The sequence below is a fragment of the Alternaria arborescens genome, assembly GCF_004154835.1.
Source record: "Alternaria arborescens strain FERA 675 chromosome Unknown contig_44, whole genome shotgun sequence".
Classification (NCBI taxonomy): Eukaryota; Fungi; Ascomycota; class Dothideomycetes; order Pleosporales; family Pleosporaceae; genus Alternaria; species Alternaria arborescens.
The window spans coordinates 85,647-106,096 of NW_021167899.1; the positions used below are offsets into that span (position 1 = coordinate 85,647).

Below are 20,450 nucleotides of genomic sequence, written 5' to 3' on the forward strand. Positions count from 1 at the left end.
ACCGAAGGCTTGGCTCCTTCTCTCCAACTCCTCGATCAGCCATTGTGAATATGATGTCGACGGTGATGATTCGACATTCTTGGCACCGACTTCAAGACATAGCTGAAGTGCATAGTGAAATCGGCGAAGCTCGTCCATGGTGTTTGCAGGTAACTCGATCGTGATGAAATCAATAAGTAGCACAAACGCGCTTGTCAACTGCCAGGATAAACTGAGAATGGGTTAGCACGACTCTTCGATGCCGCTCTGGAAAATTGTAAACATGCCGTTCAGGTGATTCCGTTGTCCACGTATGTAGAGCTGCGCTTTTACTTGCTGAGAACAGTGCTCTTGCGCTTTTGTACTCGAGAAGATGTAACGCTCCCAATGCAAACATAGCAGTGCGCAAGGCGAATTCCATGCTTGTGAGTTCCATGGTGGGATGAATCAAGGCTGAATTGGTGTGGAAGTGGAAGGATTGTCGATATCGCTGGCAAGCTTGAGTAGACGGTGGTACAAACTTTGGCTCTCTCTCCTGGTACTCCTGCCACATACTGTCTGTCGTATTGGACGAGATGGCGGATGAGCCACTCGGATTAGTGTTAGAATGCGTTGACAGTGGTCCAGTCCTTGTCGGCGGGGTGAAGAAGTTGGAATCTTCGGGCGCATTGTCAAGACGTTCGTTGTTTGATTCATGCCGATCAGCCATATCTTGGAGACTACTTTGGGAAAGGAAAGTCTCGAATTGCTTCAAACCCCTTTCTTGTGCTGGTGGGGAGGGTAAGGACGTGCCTGAAGCGTCAGTTAAGCATTCGATGTTATAGCTTGAATACACTAACCAAGGTGGTGATACTCAGGAGGAAGCGGCAATGCTTCACTTGGAGGTATGGCAGCACCACTCTGGCCAGCTTCGTCCGATGCGGCATGAGCAAGTCGCCTATGACGTTTGAGCAGGTCTTTTCTAGCAAACGACAGCCCGCAATCACAGTGATACGGCTTTTCTTTGGTATCTACCAGGTTATATCAGCCATATATCAGCCTTTGCTCTGGATGATATTGTATCCTCTCAGCCAAGACATTGATACACCAAGACATTGATACACCAAGACATTTGAAAAATGTTCACATACGCGTTCGAGTATGTCGTTGTAAATGTTCGAGCTTGCGAAATTGCCGATCACACGTTGCGCATGAGAATGTTTTCGTGGTTGCATCTGCCATCATTGCCGAGTATGCTGTTGGAGAATTGGAGAAAAGTGACGGTTCGTCTCTGGCGCCCTTATTTAGTGCGAGAATAGCTGGCCCCACCTTTCAAGACACCGAGTTTCTCCAACAAGAAGCGGCAATCTTGATCACCGTTCCTGACGCGATATCCGATTTTCAACTACCATTTCCTTTGGATAGTGCTGGAATGATCGCGACATGTCGCACGCTCAGAGGAAGCCTACACCCGTCAAGCTAGCGTGCAGCTCGTGGTACGTCATGATCCTGACCGAGGAGTGTTAAAACTGGGACACAAGTCACGCTATGTCTACCTGCGATGAACACAATCTACAATTCATGTACTGCCTTTCCTGATCCTGTAGCAGCAGGGCGTCGCGATTGAAATGTAGTGGTACTAATCCTTGTAGTCGCGTAAGCTAAAATTCTGTCCGCCACCCTGCACAGTCCACTAACATAGCTATCGGCAGTGCCTACGTAAGAACACAACATGCGTGTATCTACCCAATCGACGGGGTCGGAAGACTACGTCGAGAGCTGTAAATTTTCCTGAGCCTAGGGATTCATCAATGAATGCTCTTGGCTCATGGGGCGCGTCTGATCCTAGTATGTTCGATTGTCAAATATCCGACAACATGGGCCCGGAGTATCCTCGAGAGACTTATTATGGCGGGTTACTTCCCCCATTGTTTAGTGGGGATCTAGACTCCTTCCAGTTCGAGGGAATGTTCGGCGGTAGTACGGACGCGGAACTGGATAGCTTCTTTGCTGAGATGTTTAGGATACCGTCATTTCCACGAGTTGGCTCCTTCGATCCTACTGATTTGGTACTGGGGGAGTCTCAGCCTGTCTACCAACAGCCGTATCACTCCGATGCCCAGATCCTTGGAGCTTATTACAAGCACATACATCCTGTATTCCCAATCCTGCCTCCACCGATAGAGGAACCGAGAATTGACTCTTCAGAAGAGGATGTCAGCAGTAGTGGCTCGTTTCTCTCAGAAACTTCGTCACCTCTGATCCTAGCTCTGTCTTCAGTTCTGTATCTAACAGATACATTGCAACCACCAAGTGCTGTCAACGATGGAAACTTCTTCCAAGTTTTATACCAGCGAGCAACAGACTTAGTTGAACGATTCTCCCTTTCTTCTCCCCTCTCTCAGGATACAGTCCTACCATCAGCAATCCATTCGCGTGTACCTCAGCAGTTAGAAGTACCACTGGCATGCTGTGTCCTTAGCTTGTATCAGTATCTTCGCTGGGGCAACATTGAAGAGATGACGCGTTTGGCACAGAAAGCTCATAGCATGATTAAGGCTATGTCTGTAGGTTGGGGACACGTTGGAGCATTTGCCGAATCTCAGCGGAGAGCGTGGTGGATGTGTGTGATGTGTGTATACAACGCCAATATCGTTAGCTGTACGGTACGGTATCTACCAAGACACCTTATACACCGATCTTGACCAAAGCTGACTATGTTGTAGTCGCCAGTAAACAAGATCGACATCCGTAACGTCAGTATACTGCATCCTACCAATTTGGGTAACTCGGAGATCTGGGCTCAATATATCTCCGCCGAAGAGACTCTCGTTGCTGCCACTCTCCTTCTAGTAGCATTGGTGAAAGGCAACGACGCCGAGTCCGAAGTGCCAGCTTTCAACCGAAACATTCGCCTACTAGACAAAGTCATCGCCCACCAGCTAGCTGCAATACCCGACACCCCATCATCAAGTCAAGACGTGCCATACCGCACAGAAGAAAGACTCGCCATATCCTTACGCGCCATGGCAAGAATACGACTACACAGGTAACTAAAGTTGATCGTATCCTCCTGTGATACAGCCGCTGATTCAAACACAGTGCACGCATCAAACTACATAGATATCGCGCCTTCATGCACCACCCCACCATCCTCCAGAAGTTTTCGCCAACTACAACGACTCGAGGCCATCACCATCGCGTCACTAACACCATCAGCGATAGCAACGATAACACACAGAACTTGCACTGTCAAGCGAATAACCACCATGGGCATCCAAACCACCCCGGTATCCGTCAAAGTCGTCGACAGTCGACCACAACTCCAATTTCTCATCATGAAACACTTCCAACCACCCAAATCTTCCCCTTCTCGACCCACCACGCACTAACCACCTGCCTCGACTCAGCCACCACGATCACAACCTCGCTATCCCACCTCGTCTCCCTGGGCACATGTGCAGCTCCACAGATTTGTTCAGCAGCCTTGGCGAGTTACACAATGATGATGATATTCCACTTTGAACACCAAGTACCACAATCCCAATCGCAGGCCCAGTTGCATCCGTCCTCGCAGTTAGGGCCACGGCCACAGCCACGGTCACAGCCACGATTGACGACACAGATGATGAGTCCTTCTGGCGTAATGCAGGGTTCTATACAATCACAATGCGAGGAAAGCGCCGGTACGGCTGTAAAGGTGCTGGATAGTTTTGCAGGGGGTTTCAAATTCATCGGCGGACTAAGAGATCAGATTAAGAAGGCTGCTCATGCGACATTTTGCTCCCGTCCAACATAGTGCTGAAAGGCTTGCAGAGTGAGCACGATAAAGTGACACCATAAAGAAGGGTAGTAACACAGTAGAGACAGATGATCAAAAGGGCGAAGACAAGACAAGGAAGATTTACCAACGTGAATAGAGCAAAAAAAAAGAAGACTACTCAACCTTTTTCCTAACCCTAACTAGACTCTCCGGGTAACTCCAAAAGTATATGAATGGAGATTGGTTTTCGTTACAACATGAGACTACTCTCTTTGAGCGGGATATGTGATAAGAGGTTGCTAAAAAACCCCCAATCTTACCGCTAAAACGCCGCCCAATGCAAATGACCATGTCCGTCATCCCTCATTCTTCCAAGCTCGTAGGGGGGGTATACAGGTATATAGTACAAGAAAGGGAAAAGAAAAAGGGCGGCTAGAAGACGTCAGACTCCCGTGAGAAAGGCTTAAAAGGGTGAGGCTGGCTCCCTCCTTGGTCGGTCACCACCAAAGCCGCCTCCTCCTCTCCTGTCACCGCCCCTGTCACCACCGAAGCCACCGCCGCCTCTCCGGTCACCCCCAAAACCACCACCTCCTCTCCTGTCGCCGCCAAAGCCGCCACTGTCACCACCTCGGTTGCCACCAAATCCTCCGCTTCGGCCACTACGTTCAGCACCGTACGAACTACGGTCGTATCCGCCGCCGCCGCCTCTCCTGTCACCACCCCTGTCACCACCGAAGCCACCTCCGCCTCCCCTGCCGCCTCCGAATCCGCCACGACCACCGCTACGGCCGCCGCCGCCACGTCCACGACCTCCCATGTAGAGGCTAGCAGGCGGTGGTGGTGGCGAAGGCATACCCCAACCGAACTCTGCTAAACGGTTCGCACCTTCCAGCAGACCCTGCTTGTCACCATACCACTGAAAGCTTCCAAAGAGGCCACGGAATGCGGCGTCAAGTTGGTCAGGGTAGACCTTCTTGTGTGCCTCGACAGTGTCAGATAGAATCTTCGCAACGTCCTCAGGCATCTCAGCTGTTTGTGTCATATCAACCGTCGCAGTCTCGAGCGTGTGGGTTCCATCTTGGAGGGGCAGATTGTTGAGACGGCGGCGGACCTCGTGCTTCTCGAAGGGCGTTAGGAAGAGCCAGCCCTCACCCTCCTTTCCGGCACGGCCTGTACGACCGAGACGGTGAATGTAGGAGTCGCGTTCACGGGGAAGACCAATTTGGATGACGTGAGTGACCTCGGGGAAGTCCATGCCACGAGCTGTTACGTCAGAGGAGAAGAGAATGCCGGACTTTGCGAAGCGGAAATCATCTGCTGCCCTTGTACGTTGCGCTTGGGTGAGCTTGGCGTGGATCTCATAGGCGCGGAGGCCAGACAGAGGGGTATTGCGCTTGAAACCGCCACCGAGCTTGTAGAAAACCGATGCTGCCAATGTGACTTCAGCGGTGCTGTTGAAGTAAATAATGGCCTTGAATGGACGGCTTTCGCCAGATTGAGCTTTCTGTTGCGATTGCAGAACGAGCTCGTACAGCGCAGGCATGATGTTCTCGAAACCGGCGAGATTGACGTATTTCTGCGGGATACGCTGGTGCGTTGGTTCTTCGTTTTCATCCACACACTTTGCGAAGTGGAAGCCGGGTCGCATAGTCGCGCGGACAAGGCCGACAACCTCGCGGGGAATAGTAGCGGAGAACATGAGGTTTTGGCGTTCGACTTCAGCTGGGTCGGGCAGGAAGTTCTTGATCTCGTCAATCTCCTTGGAGAACCCGTCGTCCATCAGGCGATCGGCCTCGTCCATGACCAATGCGCTCAATTTGGGGGCCTTGACGCCAGAGTATGGATCTGAAAGGATGTCGAAAAGTCGTCCGGGAGTCGCAATCATCAGGTGGCATCCTTCACGCTGTGTCTTCTGAAGCATAGCCCTCTTCTGAGTGCCACCGACTGCAACTTGTGTGACAATGCCGGTACCGGAAGTCACCTTCTTAGCCTCGACAGCGATTTGCTCTGCAAGTTCTCGGGTAGGTGAGATGATAATGGCCCGAATGTCATCGGGTCTCGCACGCTTGTATCCTCTGGGCTTCTCGCCGAGCTCGGGGGCGTTCGCAATGATTCGTTGGATGACGGGGACGAGGAAACCGAGCGTTTTACCGGTACCGGTCTTTGCTTGTGCGATACTATAATGTGTTAGTATATCGTAAGACGGGGGTCGGCGAAGAGTCTTACATGTCAACCCCGCTCAGGGCTTCGTTGATGGTCCTGGTCTGCACGTCCGTCATGGTCGTGAGCTTCATCTGGTTCGTGATAGTTCTGATGAGGTTGGGATGGACGAGTCCGCGTGTGGCCAAATCCTTGAACTCTGTGACGGGGCCATCTTCCTCGATGCTCTGTTGTGCCTCTTGAGCCTCTTGTTGCCACCTTGTGGCGCTGTTGTGGAAGCCGGCGAACGAGACATTCTGAAGGCGCGCTGATTGCAGTGGTATCCTCAGAACGCTCGAGTTGTGGGTGAGGGGTGTGCGGAGAGTTCTAGTAGAGACTGAGGCAAGATTCCTCGCGAGCGTCGCGGGACATCTTCTCACTGCGCCGAACATGATGTGCGGGCAATATTATACACTTGCTCGTGACAGAGGGTATCTGTAACGATTGGAATGAGCAAGAGAGATTATATCTTGAATACGCCTGAAAGAAGACGGCGGGTTGGAGAAAAAAAATGGCGTGTATTCGCCTGAGATGTTACCGCTAGAAACTTTGCCATGCAGCACTTTTCCAAGGGACGTGCACCCACAACGCGCGCTAGGAAGTCCGCCCGATAACGATAAGCGGCGTTCGTTATCACGTGACAGGGTCCAACCCCAAGTAGACATTGATGACGCAGAGTTCCTCAGAGCGCCCTCCGTACAGATAAAGTGTGGATTCGGGAAGTTGTGAGTAGCCTTCCATGCTCTCAGTGCCACATTGCAATACCAGTCCGGGCAGTATGGCATGAGAATTCAATGCGTATCATTAATTCGTAAACTATCGAATCATGCCAGTTCCAAACGCCTTGTCCAATGCATCCCGACCTTCCCAATGCTTCACGCAATGCAGTAGAAACTCTCAATTACCCCTCGCCTCCCTCTCTTCCACCCTCACAACCCTTAGCCCCTCAGCGATTCCCTCTTGCACACCCCCTGTGATCCCCCTGACCCACCAAACAGCCACCTCGTTAATCACCTGACCAACCATGCCGTCGTTCATTTGACACACAGTCTGGCTCAGCCTCAACGTCTTCCGTCCAATGTCATCGACGGTCGCAACGCTCGTATTGACCAGCCGTTTTGTGATCTGATGTTTCCGCTCAAACTGGTAGGTATGTGAGAGAAACAGCTTGATATATGGTAGCAGGAACTGCATAAGGATGAAGGATTGTAAGACGAGGGTCGCAGTCAGCCGGTGCAGAATCGTGGGGTCGCGAGGTGGTGCATGGTTGGTGGCTGCGGTATGTTGGGAGACGGCGATTAAGGCGTGCGTGTCTGCGGTATGCCTTGTCTCCACAAGGTCTTGTGGAAGGGCGGCCTGGATGCTCGATGTCTCTTCTGGTGTAAGCTTCGTTGGCAGCCCTCGCAGTAGATATGTTACGCCATGCACGTAGAGTTGGCGGGTGAGCGTCGCGGAGGTTTCGTCAGAGGTACTAATGAATTCGCTGGATTCTCGGGATGCTTGAGCCATGAGGCTAGTTCCTATGAACTGTGAGCATGCAACGCTAACATTAACGAGCCACATTCCGTACCTAAGGAAGCATAGCTCCACCTAATTCCAGTGCTCGTCTCTTGAGCGCGATATAGTTGTGGAAGTGCACTCCCTGAAGACCCAGGTCTATCCTCTGCGTCGTCCACGAAAGCAGCATCTGCTTCACCCAACGCAACAGAGAGTCTATGTGGTGTGATAGAGCCGCTCGGTGGTATCGACGAGTAGCCTGGCGGAGGCGTCTCGGGTTGTGGCAGTTCATCGATAGAGGCTGACTTGCTGTGTGAGCCGCGATTCCGTACATCATTGAGGGATTGTCGGAGCGAAGGTATCGTCGGAAGGTGGTTCGATACAACAGTAGGGAGCACGCTGTAAAGTATACTAGGCCGGTAGCTCGTCTCCTCCCCTTCCATTATCGCCGCTGTATCGAAAGTCGACGTGGGCATCTCAGCGCGTTCGACCCGCAGCATACTTTCGGCTTATCTCTCGGGCGTATCCTAGACAAGTTGTGATCCTTCGCAGCCTCATCCAGAGTTCCCCTCAAAAGAATGCGAAAAGCAATTGGCCAAATGGTAAGACGGCAAGAAAAGATGCAAAGCCGAAAAAAATGTCATGGGAGATAAGCTTGGGGCTCTGCATGTGACGCCCGCCGCACAGCGGCTATCCTCGTTTTGCTGAGACGGCATTATTCCGAATCCGTGCGGATTTTCGAGGGAGTCGTGAGGTTGCAAGCATGTGAAAGTGTTGAGTCGAGCACACCACACATGTGCAGCGCCGTTGCGCCAGGGTCGGAGAGATAGCCGAGCGCCGAACACCAATCAGCTGGGACGCGGAACAACGTGTGGGAACCTTCTGATATCCTTGCATTTCTCTTGAGACACGCCAACCTGCTATCGTGATCTAGTCTACTGATCGCTTCAAAATTCCTGCTGGAATCACATGTGACCGGGATGCTTTCGAAATGCACCACAGCTCACCAAGCGAACCGCGCTGAAGACTCACTTGCCCAGGTTGCCCACCGTGCATCAACCGGCTGATCGATCTCTTCGACCTTGTCCTCTAGGTCTGTATACATCTCGTCGTCCACGCTTTCCTCCGAGATCGTCCTTCCGCCGAGATCGTTGCGGCCTAGAGTCAAGGACAAAGTTAGTTTTTTAGTTACCACCTGCAGGCGAGACTTTCTTACCATCGTCAACACCATACTCGCTCTCCCTAGAACCTTCATCCATCTCCTCATCTTGGGTCATACGCTGCCTCAGCGGAAGCCTTTCAGTATCCCCAATCACATCCAGAACCCGCTCACAGTAGTTCTTCAACCTCTCCTCGTCGTCCCATATCCTCCTCGCAGTGCCCTCATCCATGTCACCCCCGTTTGTAACCAATTCTTTCCAGTATTTCAAATCAAGCACGTCGCGATGTAGATACTTCCCAACGTGCTTGATATCGTCGATATCCTCGTACGACCAGCGGGTACCGCCGTTGGAGTTGCGAGCGTAGTTGATGACGAGGTCATAGGCGCGCGTTGTGCGGTGGATAAGAGGGTGTAGGTGAGAGCCTTGTTGCTGAGGTTGTTGGGATGGGATTATATTTGCGGCGGTGTGACGGCGGGGGTTGATGGGAATGCGGTTCACCTCTGCGTTGTAGTTGGGCTGAAGAGCTGCTGGTGTCTGTGGCAGTACGTTACCGTACGATGGACGGTAGACCCTGGCACGAGGAACATAAGGATGGGTCATTGTTGCAACTTTGTTCGATTCTGAGGGTGGAAGAGAAACAGAGAGTTCAGGTTGCAGGTGGAAAAGGTTCGTTGTTTCATGTCTGCGTTTGTCTTTGATGAAAGTGAAAGGTGAGGCCATACTGTCTGCATGTATGGATCGTTGCCTGATTAGGAATTTGGGGAAGTCCCGTTTACGATGGTCATGTCGATCTTGAATGTCCAGTATCTACTCAGATCCCAGGTCGCGGGTTTATCGTATCGACCGGACAGCTACATGACTCTCTGGGAGGACAAATGATTGCTGGCGGTGCGGCGAGACATGCGACGGTCTCAGTCCACATTTCAAAATGTTCAGTTGTCACGAGACAGGAAACACATGCCTCCTCTCTGCACCAAACCGAGTAAGACAGAGTCCATGTATCCGCCACATAACCCGGCCTTAGTCTTAGTTCGACTGCCTTGCAGCCTCACCACGTACCCACACACATTATCAGCCTCTCGCCGTCTGTGTACCATCCATCTCCACCGGCGGCCCAGGAAACGCTCTTACAGCTCTCGATTCCTCATCCACCTCCACCGGCCCTGTAGTCCCATCCGTCTCAACGCGCCCCGTAGTCCCGTCCGCCTCAGCTCTCCAATCTTCACCCATAAAGCTCTTGAATGCTCCTGGACTACCTTCCATCTCCGGTTCGTTCCGATGCTCGAGGCGTTGTCTTTGCTGCTTGCGTCTCCTCCAAATGTACAGGAGGAAGACGATACCGATTATGACGAATGCGCCTACACCTACGGCTATACCAGCTATCGCGCCAGGACTCAAGGCGGATTTTTCTTTATCTGAATTCGTGTTCGAATGTGGGGATATTGGAGGAGTATCGTTCGACGAAATACTAGCTGTGGTTCCAAAGGAGATTTTGAGTAACGATGCGAGGCCCGACGCATACAAGCTAGGGAAGCTCGATAGGTCGGTCGATTCCCACCACACGGCAAATGGAGGCGCAATCATGGTACCAGATGTCAGTTCCGTCGTTCGTTTCAGAGTCGTGGAATTCGGGCAGACCGCACTGCCATCTGACTCTACACAGAATCTTTCCACGACATCAATGGCGGATATTGTAACGATCGTGTTGTTTTGGTTCAGCAAGGTAGTCGTAAAATTTGTGAGCGCTGTAACAGGGAGGGTAATACTCTGTTCACAGCGGTTCTTCCCGGAAACGAGTGTCATAGGACTATGGAGATACGTAAGTAGGAGCAGGGTTGAGAAGCGTTTCGTTGTGGGCACTAACTAATCACAACAAATTCCCATCCACAAACGTGAAGTCTGATAATGGAACTCTCTTATAGCGAGCATAGTTTGATCAGCTGTACACAACCCGGGACTATATGCTATTGGCTCTGCTTGGCGCAATGGATGGCAGCTGGCATAGTAGTTTGGTGACAGAAGGCTACCGTAATATTCGCGGCGATCTGTAGCTGTGGAATAGTATATGAAGCCACTGATGACTTCGTTGGAGGTAAGAGGGTTTTGTATCCATTTAGATGAACAAATAGATGATGGTTGGGTGAAGATTGTAGGTAGTGCAGGAGCGCCAACGGGATGCCATACGCTCCAAGTATCCGAGTCGCCAGCAGTCAATGTTTCGACTAGGACCATATTCGATGGTTTAGATTGAAGAGTCGCGAGGATACAGAAAAACAAATAGGAAGAGGTAAATGGCTGTCTTAGTGAGAGAGCTCGATCAATAGCTTTTGAAGCAGATACCAGCTTACCGGTTAAATTGAAATGCAAGAAAACACCCCGGTACAGCGTCATGCTCGACACCTGGGGGGCTACCGAGGCATTTTCGATAAAGCAGATCGAACCGATTGCGATGACGATTCTGATGGGGACCTCGCACGATGGGGTCGTTACTGCCTCGTGCCGTGCCGCGAGGCTGTTCCATACATGGCTTTACTGGATGTTATCTAGTGTGTAAGCGTACCTAGGTAGTGCTTACCTCGGAAATGCGATATGCCAACAGAGTTAGCTTCTCTGGTATGTATGAGTGTCGATTGGGCTTATGATGTCATAACAGGCGCGTAGCGTTGGGTTACTGCATAGCCGAAGTGGCAGCTAAAGTCAGGGCAAGACGGACTAGAGCAATCAGGCCAGGACGAAAGCGAAGAAATCGATAGAGATTAAGGAGGATGCACATCTAATTAAGCGTACTGAGCGACACAGCCCGATGCTTCTGTGGCTTTACCATGTACCTGTATCTTGTTACTATCGTTTATCTGGAGAAGGGGTATCAATACTCTGCCCCTTACTGATGCCGTTGTGGCTTTCACAAGCCCGGTGTCTCTTCGAAAAGCTTGCGAGGTTATCGAGCTGACCTTGATTCACCCCAACCGTTCACAGCTTTATCGCGCATCCACGCGAATCATTGAGTCCTCTCTGCCGGTGTAGTATCCAACTCCACAGGCGGTCCTGGAATGATCCTCACGCTTGTCGATCCAGCTTCAACCGGCTGCGATGTTCCGTCTTGCTCAGCCCTCCATCTCCCACCCAGGAAGTGCTTCAATCCCCTTGAACTCCCTTCCATCTCCCACATGGCCGAATGCTGAAGACGCTGTTGCTGCTTCTGTTTCATCCTTCGCCGGAGATACAGGAGCAGTACAATACTGATTATGAGGAACGCGCCAATACCGACGGCTATGCCAGCTATGACGCCGGGACTCATAGCAGTGTCGGGGTCTTCGTTGTTTGGGTTCGTGGAGGGGGGTGCGGAATTTGTATCAGTCATGCTTGATGAGGTAGTGGCTGGGTCATCGAAGGGAACATTGATCGCTGCTGCGAGAGACGATGCATACTCACTAGGAAATTTCGCAAAGTCGCTTGACTGCCAATAAACCACAAATGGTGCTGCGAATGCCGTGCCACTTGTCACTTCGGTCAATCGACGCAGAGTGATGTCCCCGCAAACGTTCTCATCCCCGATTCCTGCACATGCATACGTTGTGACGTCAACGGCAGAGGTCGTGACAATCGTGCTCCCGCTGGTCCATGTGGTTGTAAGATTGGCGAGAGCGCTCATAGGGGTTGAAAAGGCCTTTGTGCAGACGCCATTCACGAGTGATATTGTCATGTCCCTGGGGAATATGTAAGTAAGGGTGTAGATGAGGAGTGTGAATAGTGAGCAAAAACCTGTCACAACAAGTGCCCATCCAATATGTGGAGCCTGAGTATCGCCTCTCGACTACAGCGGCCATCGTCTGACCACTTGTACATATACCGGGGCTATACCCTAATGTCATCGGATGTTTGCTGGGACGGCAGCGGGAGAAGTAGTCTGTTGGCAAAAAGGTTTCATCGTAAAGAATGCTAGAGTCCGATGCCGCGCTCGATCCTGGGACATGGAAATCGTGGGCTCCGCTTCTAATCTCACTGGTAGCGAGTGGATTCTGTATCCATTCAGTTGAGCAGCCTGTCGGGGGCTCAAACAAGGTTGTGAGCGGAGGAAATAATGTGGAATCTGTCGGCAACCATTCGTTCCAAAGAGTCCCGTTCGTAATGTCCGTGGTATTGAAGATGACGTTCATGTTTTCAACTGGAAACAAAGCGTTGTGAGAACAAACAGGACAGAGTTCGAACAAACAAAAACAAGATATGAGACGGAAGGCTTATACGCAGTAAGAAAATGATATCCACAGCCTTGGGGGCGACTCCAGTGATCCTCCAAGCTGACCGATTGGTGAAATTCTTGGCAGCCTTTGCGGCACAGTGGTGTTGAAGGATCTACCCTCGCAGTTACATCCCCATAGTCTTTAGCCATGTTGTGAGGTCGGAGCCAGCCTTCCGGGAAGGTAGAGCCAAGATCGGTAATTGGCTATGGTTCACAGCCAACTTATTATAAGCAGAGTGAATACTAATCGCAAGGCAGGGCAACATACCGTTCAATGCAGGTATGTCTCGTGAACACCTTATCTACGCTGCATGTAAACGTGGATGTTATTACAACTTGCTCTTGGCAAGACTGTGGCGGTATGTCAATTATAGATGACTAGCGTATTGTTATGATGTCGTACGATTACTTTAGCTTTCACCCTGGGTATGGGTGTCGATTGGATCGTACGAGTCATGAGTGGTGCGTGGCTCTAGGTTCCTGACATACCAAAGTATGGCGATCAAAAGCATGACGAGATGAGCTGAGGCTGCCCAAGCAAAGAGAAAAAGAGATGGCGAGATATGTCTTGAAAGGAAGATCTAGAAGAATACCGACTCACAGTATACATAGAAAGTGAAGACGGAAAATGTGTTTTCAAGTCGGTCTCAGCCTTCTCTAGCCCACAACTCTCATTCATTTCACCTACGCCATGCACGACGTACGTCTAGTTAGGCGCACCAGTACCCCTCGGCCTGTGCGACACAGCACGGTGCTTCTGCGGCTCATCCTTGTACTTCTGAACGATTCTCGCAATAGAATCCAACCCCTTCTCCAACACATCCATCCTCGGTCCATAACTCAACCTGACAAAGTGATGGCAAGGCGAGTCAAACAGATCCCTACGCCTGCTCGGGTTCAAGTCGAAAAAGATGCCCGGCACAACAATAACCTTTTCCTCGAGACAAGCCTGGAAGAAGTTCAATCCATCGTTGATGCCCTCGGGTAGATTGCTCAAATCGAGCCACAGGTAAAACGTCGAGTTAGGCATGTAGGGAAACTTGAAGCCGATTTCCTGGAGACGGCCAATGACGTAGTCGCGCTTGGTCCGGAAATGCATTTGTAGCGCGCGCATCTCGTTGCGAACGCGGGGTGGAGATAGCATTTCTACGGCGGCTTCTTGGAAGGGCACGTTGCAGCCACCGTCGAGGTAGGAACCGCAGGAGCCGATGGCCTGGATGAATTCCTTGGGGCCAATGACCCATGCTACACGCCATCCGGGAAGACGGAAGCGCTTGGTTAGACCGTCGATGATGAGCACGTCGTCCTCGTCGACGTCTTCGACGTTGTCTGCGGCGGAAATGACGGTGCCGTCGCAGTTGGTGGTGTAGTTGTAGCCGCAGTAGAACTCGTCCATGATGAGGGTTGCGCGGTCGCGGCAGATGTTCTGAATCTGTGCGAGTTCGGGGTTGGTGACCTAATTGACGTACAAAGTCAGTACCTGTCTCACATGCAATCTGTACAGAATTGATTCTTACCATCTGACCTGTGGGATTACGCGGGTTCGATGTAAGAATAACAGATGTACCGCGGGCGATTTCCTCGGCAATCTTGTCGGGTGACATGTGGTATTGGTCTGCTTCGCCTAGCGGAACGGGAATGGCAGCGATGTTACGGAAAAGCGACAACATCTCGTTGTATGCAGTGTAATCTAGTTGATCAGCTTTTGCTCGAATCCATAGACTCAGAGCCCGGACATACCAGGAATGAAGAAGCCCAAGTAGCAGTTGCCCAGCACAGCAGCGATACGGATCAAACCCGCACGTCCACCAGGCACAATGCACACATTCTCCCATGTGTACTGGCTCTTGCGCCACTTGCGGTGGTGCTCGTTGTATAGTGTCGCGACCGCCTCTCTCAGCGGCCTGATACCAGCAGTCGGACCGTACTCTCTGCCATGAGCACTGATATCAACCTCCTTTGGCCTCTCAAAGCAGCCTTTGATGCTATCGTCGACCTCGGGCGCTCCCTGACCCAGGTTTGCCCATTCTTCCGGATGTTCGAGGAAACCGTGCTTGTATGCTTGTTCTGACGTCCATACGACACCTGTGGAAGCGCGCGTAGCGTCAAGACCGGCGTGGGGCTTGTGACCTTCGTGCGATTGACGGAACTGGCGATGGATGGACGAACCGAGTTCTGCGACACGTCAGTAACTGTCGTATCCACATGAAGCGTTCTGCCAGGTTGTAAAGACCTGATTCGTGTCTGGTGTGTGACATGGCTGCGGACATTGCGCGTTGGGCTGCAGATAACAACGACTTGAAAGAGAAACAGCGACTTCCAAGAAAGCAGGAAAGTTGGAGAAAGATTGGGGTAAAACCCTCAAAAGATAAGGATTGGATTGCCGCATGAATCGAAAAGCTCACAAAGCCATCTTCGAGGGCCCGATTTTTCTCTGATCCACACTTGCGTTGGGTTTGTACAGCTCAAAAAATGACGTAGGATACAGCATCAGAAAGTACACCAAGATAAACACGTACCACTCTCGCTCGGATCCTTGGAACTCGAAAATCGCCTCTGGGAGAAAGCTCCCTTGAGGTGGCTGACCTTGTCTGCCGAGAAAGACATTGTAGATAAGCAGCGAGGTTTGCTTGCGAAATCGGGTTGCGGAATCAAGCTTTCGCCTAGCGGTCGCAGATCTTAGTGGGGGAAGGAGCAGCAGCAGACGGGAAGCAGGATCGGGAGACCCTGAGGAAGTATAGATAAGAAGAAGCTCCAAGAAAACGAGGGGCACAAGAATATGGGGGGAACAGCTTTCAAGTTACTAGATGAAATGGTACCTAGGGTAAAGTAAGGTAGGTATGGCGCGTCGGGCCTTTATAACTCGGCGTAACCGCGTGTCGCGGACACCCACAAACGCATGCACGCATCCACACTTGCAAGCTGCGTTGGTGGCACCTAGCCTCAAGCGTTGGTCTTCGACCGCTTCAGCCACCGGGGATAATCAATCGCACATATGAGGGATCCTTGCGACGTGGCTCAGACAGCTCCCAATGAAATCGTCTCACAGGAACGACTGTGTCTCGGATCGGTGCGTGGTGTCTCGAGGGCACAAATCCTTTCTTGGTAAACCCCCCCGTCTCACCGCTTAGATCTTCGTAATACGTAGCGTACGGTAGTTATTCTGCCGAGTTTTTTGCTAAGAAGACGAGATTCGGGGTCGGTGTAAGAACTTTAGATCGGGCATATGCACGTCGGCATTGGAACCCACCTGGCATGCACAGCGTACACGCATTGGACAGCTTGGAAATGCGGCCAAACATGCCCCTGTCAGCTTACGCCTCAGGCACCGCCAGATGTCACAGACGCAGCCACAAATGTCATCAACATTTGCTGGGTTGTTACACGGGTGCTGATCGCTGGTCCAGCCGGCCCGTGGCGCCCAAGGGAATAATGCCTCAAATGCCTCATACGCACCCAACCCTATAATCGACGTCCTACTTATCTTTGTTTCAATCTCATGTTTCGTGTCCTCCGGCGAGACCGATGTCGTACAAAAGGGCTCGTATGGTACAAGTAACACTCAGACACCATAAAACACACTAGGGTTATTCGCTATCATCTATGTCGTGTAAGTGGGTAATGCAAACGACGGCGTAAACCTCTTTGGATGCAGTTTGCATAGAAGAAAAAGCTTAAAAGAAACAAGCTTCGTCGTAAAGCAAGGTTGTAAAAGCAATGGTGGGTTACGTATAGCTGGGGAATAATGGCTTATGTCCGGTTCCACTCGAAAGCTGGTGTTCAAAAGGAAAGACGACGCGTCAAGGGGTACGCATGTCGTCCTTGAAGGAAGCCATACAACGATGCGATGGCAAGTCATCTCATAGGTGACAGCTCGATCTCTTTCGTGCAAAAGGCTACCTACCATCACGGCGCATCTATCCAAGATATGGAAAGGAAGCGCCTACTCTCCTGATGTCAAAAGATTGGAGTCGAGGTAACAATGTACATTCTTATATACAGACTGATCAGTATTACTCGCAGTGAACTCTAGCAATCTCATATATCTTTACATCAGCCCCCATTTCTCAAAGCACACGCAGAAAAAACACAAGGAAATTGCTCTCTCTCTGTCCTCAAAGCAACCTACTCAACAGGTTCCTCCTCCAACAACGCCTTGAAACTAAATGGCTCAAACGCCACACCATCACCAATGAAATGCTTACTCATCGCCTCCACCCAGTGCAATCGCAGACTGTGCAACATGGCGCTCGTACCCTCCATAACACACAGCACCGCCACAGTCAACGCGAACCAAAAGTAAAAGACAAACACCATGATGAAAGCACCGGCTACGCCTTCAAAAGCGAACGCATTCTTCATAGTCATTTCCCACAAGACAATGGACAGACGCTGATGGGCGAGTGACAAGGCCCAGAGACGAAGGTAGGAGGCCGTGTGGGATACGCAGTTGAGGCAAAATTCTACACCCCATATGTTAGTCTCGTATCTTCAAAGATAGCGGTGTATGCGGAAGGGAGGTACGTACCAATAGTGTGAATAACCTGATGGATCATGACTTCACTGAACTCAAACTCCTCTTCTTCCTCTCCATGCCCAATATCTTGAGTAATCATCGCAATATCCTCGTCATCACCGTAGCTGTCGCGACCACCATTCGCATGACCGTTCTCGTCATCGTCGTCCAGCGCGCTGACTCTGGATGTCTCGCCGATACCACGGTACCCCATTGCGCGGGCCTTGTTGTGTTCGTAGCGGAGGTAGAATGGCTTGAGGAACAGAAGCACAGGCACACAGGCCAGTGCAAGCAGCAACAAGACAACTTGCACAAAGGCTTGACCGGGGTATAGAGGTTGGGTACCAGCTTCGAGTGTGCCAGGGCTCAAGAACATGTAAATCAACATGTTGAGCAGAGAAGGTGGGCTCTCGCCGCGCGCAGGCCAGTCAATGCACCACTTGTATACGATGGTGAAAGCGAGGTAACCGAAGATGGACTGGAAGAAGATCATGCCAGGGACAAAGTTACCCCAGATATCGATCTTGGTCTTGAAGTACCTTGCGTTGACGAGCGACCACATAAGCGAGAACGTCATATGAGACCAACCGAGCAAGATGGACAATTTCATCTTGTACGAGTTGGAGAATAGCAAATCGTTCTCGGTGTCGTGCCAGCGGTAGTCAAGACCAAAGGGGTAGGTGTAACCCTCGACACGGTGGGAAGTTGGACCTTTGCCATCGTTGTCCCAGACCCACATGGACTTGAACCAAGGGAGACCAAGAGAGAAAGCATCGCAGTAGAGGAGACCGGTGTAGATGGAGAAGATACCCATCATGAAAACAATGTAACGACCGTAGAACATCATGGAGAAGAGCTCGTCGAGCTTGCTGCGCTCGAGTCGCTTTTCAAAGTAGATCATGGCGCAAGCAGCGAGGAGGAGAAGAACACCGTGGCCGGCATCACCAAACATGACAGCGAACATGAAGGGGAAGGTGACGATGGCTGGCAGGGCGGGGTTAACTTCACGGTACTTGATCGTTCCGTACGCGTCGATGATAGTCTGGAAACCGAGAGTAAAGCGGTTAGACTTGAAGTATGTTGGCGGTGTCTTGGTAGTCTTGATCTGGTTGACGATGGTAGGTACAGACAGACCAGCACGCTCGTTGACATCCGACAGCGTTGATTTGATCAATCCAAGAGAATTGGTAGGTGCCCAAGCCTCGGCGATGAGCGTCTTGCGCTGGTGGTCGTAGGAGAACTTGTTCAAAGTCTCGTAGGTAGCCTTTTCCTTCTTGATGACGACCATCCATGCTGCCAGGTTGCGTCCTATCGCGGTCAACTCGGCATCCAGCGTGGACTTGGTGTTCTTCAAGACGCTGGCGAGATCGCTCAGACGGGTGTTGACTTCCCGGATCTGGTCGCGGCGGAGTTCACTGTTCTCATCGACGCTGTAGAGGTCGGCACCAAGTGATTCTGAAATCTTTCGGATCTTTGCGATGATTTCCTTGCCGTGAGCGAAGATGATGAAGACGTTCTTGTTGGTTTCCTCGTTGTTCTCTGGGTTGATGATGGCCTCGGGGATCTCCGACTGGTTCATGTACAAGTTACCGCGGAGGGTACGCCACAGGATGCGCTCGAAGGCGGCAATACGTTCCCGAGGAATGACACCAGCGACGAAGCCGATGTTCATGACGGTGAATGAGCGCTCCGCGCCCGAGTCGCCCTGTCCGTTCTGCTCAACATCCTGGAGCAGCGGCGCGTCGTCGTCGTCAACGGAATCCCTGATTTGCTCGGTCTGACCACGAGCCCGGTCGAAGAAGCCACCTGCCTCTCTCAGAACCCATCGCCACTCTGTGAGCTCCACCTCGCGCTTCTTCAACGTCTCGTAGCTCTCGTTCAACGAAGAGATTCTCTGTTCTAAGCTCTGGCTCTTGTCGGCGAGTTCGTCGATCTCGGAAGCGGATGGCGCAGTGAAGGGGTTGTTGAAGTCGTAGATGGAGCGCATCGCAATGTCCGATTTCTCCATCTGGGCGCGAAAGTAACGGAGCTGTCGTTCCACATTATCGAGGCGGCGAATCTCCTGTGTAAAGGTACGTTGGAAGGCGGTCGTGTCGGCATTAAGCTAGCACATGTTGTCAGCTTCCAATATCATCAAGCCCGTCCCAGAGCCTCTGCAGAAGCTCCAGAACACATCCGTCTGCGCTCACATCTCTGAAGTCCATGACACCAAGCTCTCCAAGGCCAGAAACGACCTCACGGCCAATCTCGTTGGCAATGTACAGCTGGGTCAAGGACATGTCCGCCGAGCGGAACATGGTGTCCTTGCTGGGCGCCATGGTGGCGGGTCGGGAGACAAGACTGGGGATACGGCGTGCTTGTCCCGGGATTCGATGGGGGGGGAGGTATGCGAGATGGTGGTTGATGGAGCGAGAGCTGCCTCGAACGTGAACGCCTGCGCGATGATGCGGCGAACTGATGCAGCTCCTTAGCGCCTTGACGCGCCAAGCCCGCTACTGATGTCACTGCATCCCAACCACATCACGTCCCTTGACCCATCACAACAAAGGAACGAGGTCATGTTTGTTCACTGTCGAGATTCCGCGGCAGTGAAACCAATATTTATTTTATCTAGGTAGCCGCGAGTCGCACACGGAATTTGCCTGGTTGACTTCTTTAACACCCAAATACGTCGCCGCTTGCCATAATGCAAGAGAGCCCAGAGAACAGGAGATCAGGGAAGTGAATAACGGGGAATCAAAGGATAGCTTTATTAGAACATAGTAAAAGTACCCAAGTCCTTGACCAAAAGCAACCGCAGAACGCAAGACGCAGAACACCGTGCATACGTGAGCAGATCGTCTCTTGTGTGTGTGTGAAAAGGGCCAAACCCAAAGCTTGCTCGAAAAGAAAAAAGGACCGATCCCGCCTTCCACCAAGTTTGACAATGATACTGTGAATGTTTTTGTGTCGCTCGCTGTCGTGACGAAGAGAGAGAGAGAGATGAGAAACCCGGATGCGCTGTCAAGTACGCATTCGCCTAAACACCAGGTATCGTAACCAAAAGCCAGATGCGCCATGCTCGACTGCAAGGAAGGAATTGTTTAGTCGGACGCAACATGTCGAAATGCAAAA

The 20,450-nt window shown here is 51.5% G+C and overlaps 8 protein-coding genes across 8 annotated transcripts; 1 reads left to right on the forward strand and 7 right to left on the reverse strand.

Annotated features, from left to right (window-relative positions):
- Window positions 1-1,835: 1,835 nt before the first annotated feature.
- On the forward strand, window positions 1,836-3,011 carry AA0111_g11139 (hypothetical protein; the record flags this gene model as incomplete). Its single annotated transcript, XM_028644970.1, has 2 exons — window positions 1,836-2,525; window positions 2,685-3,011. The coding sequence occupies 2 exons, from the start codon at window positions 1,836-1,838 to the stop codon at window positions 3,009-3,011; spliced, it is 1,017 nt and encodes a 338-aa protein (XP_028501279.1).
- A 1,173-nt stretch (window positions 3,012-4,184) lies between these two features.
- AA0111_g11140 (ATP-dependent RNA helicase) lies at window positions 4,185-6,312 on the reverse strand (the record flags this gene model as incomplete). Its single annotated transcript, XM_028644972.1, has 2 exons — window positions 4,185-5,898; window positions 5,948-6,312. 2 exons carry the CDS (start codon window positions 6,310-6,312, stop codon window positions 4,185-4,187), a joined length of 2,079 nt encoding a protein of 692 aa, XP_028501289.1.
- Window positions 6,313-6,817: 505 nt separating this feature from the next.
- Window positions 6,818-7,893, reverse strand: AA0111_g11141 (hypothetical protein; the record flags this gene model as incomplete). The annotated part of the gene is made up of 2 exons (XM_028644973.1): window positions 6,818-7,440; window positions 7,491-7,893. 2 exons carry the CDS (start codon window positions 7,891-7,893, stop codon window positions 6,818-6,820), a joined length of 1,026 nt encoding a protein of 341 aa, XP_028501297.1.
- Window positions 7,894-8,420: 527 nt separating this feature from the next.
- AA0111_g11142 (hypothetical protein) lies at window positions 8,421-9,180 on the reverse strand (the record flags this gene model as incomplete). The annotated part of the gene is made up of 2 exons (XM_028644974.1): window positions 8,421-8,575; window positions 8,634-9,180. The coding sequence occupies 2 exons, from the start codon at window positions 9,178-9,180 to the stop codon at window positions 8,421-8,423; spliced, it is 702 nt and encodes a 233-aa protein (XP_028501290.1).
- A 471-nt stretch (window positions 9,181-9,651) lies between these two features.
- On the reverse strand, window positions 9,652-10,164 carry AA0111_g11143 (hypothetical protein; the record flags this gene model as incomplete). The annotated part of the gene is made up of 1 exon (XM_028644975.1): window positions 9,652-10,164. One exon carries the CDS (start codon window positions 10,162-10,164, stop codon window positions 9,652-9,654), a length of 513 nt encoding a protein of 170 aa, XP_028501293.1.
- A 1,414-nt stretch (window positions 10,165-11,578) lies between these two features.
- On the reverse strand, window positions 11,579-12,232 carry AA0111_g11144 (hypothetical protein; the record flags this gene model as incomplete). The annotated part of the gene is made up of 1 exon (XM_028644976.1): window positions 11,579-12,232. One exon carries the CDS (start codon window positions 12,230-12,232, stop codon window positions 11,579-11,581), a length of 654 nt encoding a protein of 217 aa, XP_028501286.1.
- A 1,294-nt stretch (window positions 12,233-13,526) lies between these two features.
- AA0111_g11145 (hypothetical protein) lies at window positions 13,527-15,427 on the reverse strand (the record flags this gene model as incomplete). The annotated part of the gene is made up of 4 exons (XM_028644977.1): window positions 13,527-14,276; window positions 14,338-14,510; window positions 14,561-14,995; window positions 15,340-15,427. 4 exons carry the CDS (start codon window positions 15,425-15,427, stop codon window positions 13,527-13,529), a joined length of 1,446 nt encoding a protein of 481 aa, XP_028501296.1.
- Window positions 15,428-16,945: 1,518 nt separating this feature from the next.
- Window positions 16,946-19,654, reverse strand: AA0111_g11146 (V-type proton ATPase subunit a; the record flags this gene model as incomplete). Its single annotated transcript, XM_028644978.1, has 3 exons — window positions 16,946-17,283; window positions 17,349-19,440; window positions 19,526-19,654. The coding sequence occupies 3 exons, from the start codon at window positions 19,652-19,654 to the stop codon at window positions 16,946-16,948; spliced, it is 2,559 nt and encodes an 852-aa protein (XP_028501287.1).
- Window positions 19,655-20,450: the final 796 nt, after the last annotated feature.